This window comes from Crocuta crocuta, unplaced genomic scaffold (assembly GCF_008692635.1).
Source record: "Crocuta crocuta isolate KB4526 unplaced genomic scaffold, BGI_CrCroc_1.0 scaffold443, whole genome shotgun sequence".
NCBI lineage: Eukaryota > Metazoa > Chordata > Mammalia > Carnivora > Hyaenidae > Crocuta > Crocuta crocuta.
This window is the reverse complement of record NW_027529446.1, coordinates 339,752-344,295: the sequence shown is the minus strand read 5'-3', so window position 1 is coordinate 344,295 and position 4,544 is coordinate 339,752. Positions and strand designations below refer to the sequence as shown.

At 63.5% G+C, this 4,544-nt stretch overlaps 1 protein-coding gene across 1 annotated transcript in view; it reads right to left on the bottom strand.

Annotated features, from left to right (window-relative positions):
• PTBP1 (polypyrimidine tract binding protein 1) overlaps positions 1-583 on the bottom strand; it is an 11,483-nt gene extending 10,900 nt beyond the window's left edge. The window contains exon 1 of the mRNA XM_077760637.1: positions 487-583. Within this exon, the coding sequence (XP_077616763.1) occupies positions 487-494 (8 nt within the window). The 5' untranslated portion in view covers positions 495-583. The remainder of the gene's footprint in view (positions 1-486) is intronic.
• Between the last annotated feature and the right edge of the window lie 3,961 nt (positions 584-4,544).

Genomic DNA, 4,544 nt, shown 5'->3' with positions numbered 1-4,544 from the left:
CGCGCACGCGCAGAGCCCGACAGGGGCGCGAATAGCTGCGCACGCAAACGCGGGGGCTCGACGTGGAGCGGGAAGGGCCACACGGGGCGCGCGCACGGGGGTACGGGGAGCTGGAAGGTTCACACGGGGCTCGCGACACTGGCGCGTGCGCGAGAAGCACGGACGGGAAGCGGGAAGGGCCGCGCGACTGCCGCGTGCGTTCGGGGCGAGGCGCGCGGAGGCCGGAAATGAGCGGGGAGCGAGGCCTGGACCCCCCTTCTAAGCCCAGGAGGCACTGCCCGCCTGACGCCCCCCTTCCCCAATCCCGGCAGCCTGCCCCGCGCCCGCACCCCAGGCCCCGGGAGGGGAGGGACCCCGGAGGCGCCCGCGAACCCGGGCGGAGGCGGAGCGACGCACGGGCCGCGGCCCCGAGGAGACCCGGGGGGCGGCGAGGGGAAAGCTGGAGAGCCAGGAGGTCGTCGGGTACCGCGCAGAAGCAATACTCACCCGTCCATTGCACACAGAAGAGACCCGCAGGGGACGGAGTGGAGGCGCCGGAATAGCAGGAACCGACCCAACGGCTCCGAGTTATAGACTCACAAAATGGCGGAGACGCCCGAACACGTCCCCCGCGCGCTCTGCCTATTGGCTCCCGCCACGGGGAGGGGGCGGGGCGGGCGCCGCAGGGCCCTGCCACCGCCTCCCAATGGCTAGGAGGACGCTTTAGGGGTGGAGCCAAGAGGAATGGCAGGCGCCCATTGGAGAAAGTGGCCGTCCGTCGGGGCTCGAGACGGAAACGACCCGTGGAGACGGGGGAGGGGAGAAAAGGCGGGATCATGTCACAGAGTTTGAGCCAGTAAGCGAGCTGCGCTCCTGCGTGAGGCTTTGCGGGAGAAGCCATCTTGAGAGTGGGTACGTGGCGAGTCCGGCGGCGGGAAGCGTGCTTTCTACCAGGCTGCCGCCATCTTGCAAACGGGCAGGGGCCGTCCCTGGGCGTGCGGGTAGAGGGAGCTGAGTCGCCATCTTGGAGTCGGGCAGAGAACCTACGGGGCTCCATCTTGCTTTCGGGCACGTGTACGAAAAGCCTGATTGAAAAGGAGTCCCTACTCTTAGGTTAGCACGCGGGGAGGTGAAGGCCGCTTAACGCGTCCCGGACCAGCCGGGGCTCCGTGTCCACCGCTGACCTCCGAGCATGCGGTCATCCTTTGCTCACCCCCAGAGCAGCGAAGCCCGACGGCAGCCCTGTGCCCAAGCTGCAGGAATGGAGAAACTGAGGTCCGCGGAGCAAGGCAGCCCCTGCCCACCGGAGATCAGACCCTGAAGCACGCAGCACAATCCCGCTGCCATGGGGCATCCAGGCAGGGGAGCATCTCCATCTCAGCAGCCAAAGAACATCCCAAATATTTTTCCGAGATGATGGCAAGAGTTGTACAAGGGTTGTGGGTGACAGGGGTAACCCTTAGGTCAGCGGGGTCGGGAGCCGAGAGGGAAGCACTCAGGAGACCCTCCACGTGGTGGGCTTGGTGCGGTTCCTGACGCTGAGTGGATGCTCAGTAGGTGGGGGACATCGTTGTAGTGACTGCTCTCCACGCATGCTAAGAAAGGGGTCTTCAGAGTGGCGGGCGACTAAAGAGAGAAAATGACATTAGTTAGGTCTGGCCAGCAAGCAGCAGGGCTGGCAGTTGGGGGACAGTGCCAGCTCCAGGCCCGCGGCCCGGCGCCCTCCCGGGCGCCAATGCCAGAGAGCCGCCGCGCGTTTCCACGGAGGCCTCCCGTCCCCCCGCTCGCAAGGCCATCTGGAGCCGCAGAGCGGCTAATCAGGAATGTCCCGGTGGATTCAGGAGAATCTCTGACACATTCCGTGGATTTGCTCGTCCGGGACTGCCATTTGAGCTGTGCTTTGGGTACCACAGGGCCACCCGCTCACCTTCCTTCTTTGGAGGACGGGTGCCAAGGATGCCCCCCCCCCACTTGACGGCAGTGGGGAGGGAGACGGAGTGTCACAGCCCAGGGGGAGAAGAGGGCAGCTGACACTGGTGGAGTGTCTACACAGTCAGAATTGTGTTAAAACCCACTTCCCATCACAGCCCTCCCGGGGTCCTGCCTTGCTTAGGGTGGCCGGCTCTGCACCCCCAGCCACCTGTCTGGTTCTGACCTAATTCCCACAGGCCTCCAGTGTATGGCTTTTCCCTTCTGGAGACTCCTCCCTAAATGACACTACTCCCTCCTCACACCCGTGCCCCAGGGCCTTTACCAAGGCCCCTCATCAGAACAGTTTCCTCAATGTCTTCTGAGATGGCTGAAGGTAATGTCCTTCGGTTCCACCGTGCGCTGGAGCTCCTTGAAATAAATTCGAATTCACGAAAGGTAGAAAACGCTAGCAAGGCGGCCAAGAGGCCACTGAGGGAGGTGTCTGTGGCTGAGATGAGGCCCTTGCTGTCTCAGGCCAGCCCTTGAGTCCTGCCGGATGCTGGAAGGGGACAGCGCACGGGTGCGGGAGACGGGGCCAGAGGCTCTGATGAGAGCCACACTGATTCCCACACTTGGGATTACGCAAGGGGGGAGGCCTGCAACACGCGTGTCTTCCCCTGACCCCAGAGCCCCCAGCGTGTATGAATCAGCCGCTTGGCGATGGGGCCCAGGCCCCGGGGAGGCTCTGGGGGCACCCAGCACGTGGTCAGGAGCAGGCCGGCCTCCTTTCTTGTACATTTGCTGCCCTTTCTCCCATCCCAGCCTTGCCTGCCAGCTGCTTCCTCATTAATGATTTAGGGTGCAAGTGGGTGTGTGATCACCTTGCATTTGTTTGAGAATTTGGAAAACATGATCTTGTCCACGGCGGGAGCAAGCAAGGGAGGAGCCAGCCTGGGGTGCAGAGGGCTGGCTTCCCAGGTCCTGAGAGGGGGCCTGCTGGGGCCCCATTCCTCGTTTCAGATCAGATGGGGGGGTGTGATATGGCGCTTGTTTACTCCTTTTTCAAAACGAAAACACAGGACCAGGCCAGTCCCCCCCTTGCCTCCCTGTGGGCTTTCCCCTGTGTTTCAAACAGAAATGGTTAATGGTTTTGGAATATTTGCTCATGTGTGTGTTTATTCATGCCTGGATTACAAAAACAGTAGGGTGGGGGCCAGGGAGGGGGCTTGGGAGACTCACCGTGTCTCCATCCCTGTAGGCTTCCCAGCTTCTCTGATCCATTCTCCAGACTTCTAGTGGAGCTGGAGGACCAAACAGGCTGCCCCCAGCCCCTCCAAGCTGGAGCCCCGCCCCTGTCCCACCTGGGGGGCCTGGAGCCTCGCCTGGACCACAGGGAGCTCAGAGGCAAGAGCGAAATGGCTTCCTCTGGCCTCGTGATACTCACATGAGAGCACGCCTCCTGCCCTGTGGTGGCGTCGTGCTCCCCAGCCCCAAGGCTTCTGGCCCATCCTCCTCTTTAGTTAGGGTAGGACCCCCAGCCCCTTCCTCCCCTTCCCTGCCAGGCCCTGCCCCGCCTCCAGCCCCTAGGGAAAACCCCGTCCCTGCAAGGTCCTGCCCCTGAATTGTCATGGTCACTTCTCAAGGGTCATCTCATCCCAGAACCCCCTTCCCAGATCCAGCCTCTCTCCTCCCCAAACCCAGAAACCCTGCCCCTCCCCAGGGCCTGCCCAGAGCCGGAGCGGTCTCTGCACCCCAGGCAGCCTGACCACGCCTTGGCTGCCTCCCTGCACACTTTCCCGTTGTAACGTTTTAATCGTCTGCTAGGAAACACTTCCATTTCCTTTTCCCAAATAGAGGTTGAGTGAGCGGCCTGAGCCTCACGGCCTGTAGGAGGCGCCACCCTGCCTCTGACCCAGGCCGGTCCGCCTCGCCGCAGAGGGGTCAGCGGTCTGGCCGGTCGTCCGGAGGGTCAGCGAGGACTTTTACCACCGGACTCGGTCGCCGTGTGTGCGCCCAACGCTCGCCCTCGGCCTCACGACTCAACAGCAAAGACCCAGTGTCTGCCGGAAGTGGTTAACACGGTGCGTCCACCGCGCACACGCACGTCCATAGAGGACCGTGTCCACCGCGCACGCGCCCGTCCCTCAGGTGTGTCCACCGCGCACGCGCACGTCCCTCGGGTGCGTCCTCCGCGCACGCGCACGTCCACAGAGGACCGTGTCCACCGCACGTGCACACGTCCCTCAAGTGCGTCCACTGCGCACGCGCACGCCCCTCGGCCGCGAGCAGGAGCGAGGCGCCCACACCCGACGAAAACACACGACGCTCAGGGAGGGAACCCGACACGGGGGCCACGCGGGGTGTGAGTGCGCGTGCGTGGCGTCCGGAACAGGCGCCTCCACGGGCGGGAAGCGGGGGAGTGTGGGGGCGGGGAAAGGGGCACTGGGGAGCGGGTGAGGCTGATGGGGACGGGGATCTTTCCTGATGATGAGAGAAATATTCTCTGGCTGCAGTGCTGGCTGCACGGCTCTTAAATGCTGAGCAGTAAGGGCGTGAATCACGTCTGATACAGATAAAGCTTTTAAGAACTCATTCCCATGAAGCTGGAAATGCCGTCCGCTGGCGAGGGTCGGGGGGAGGGGCCTGACGGCCGC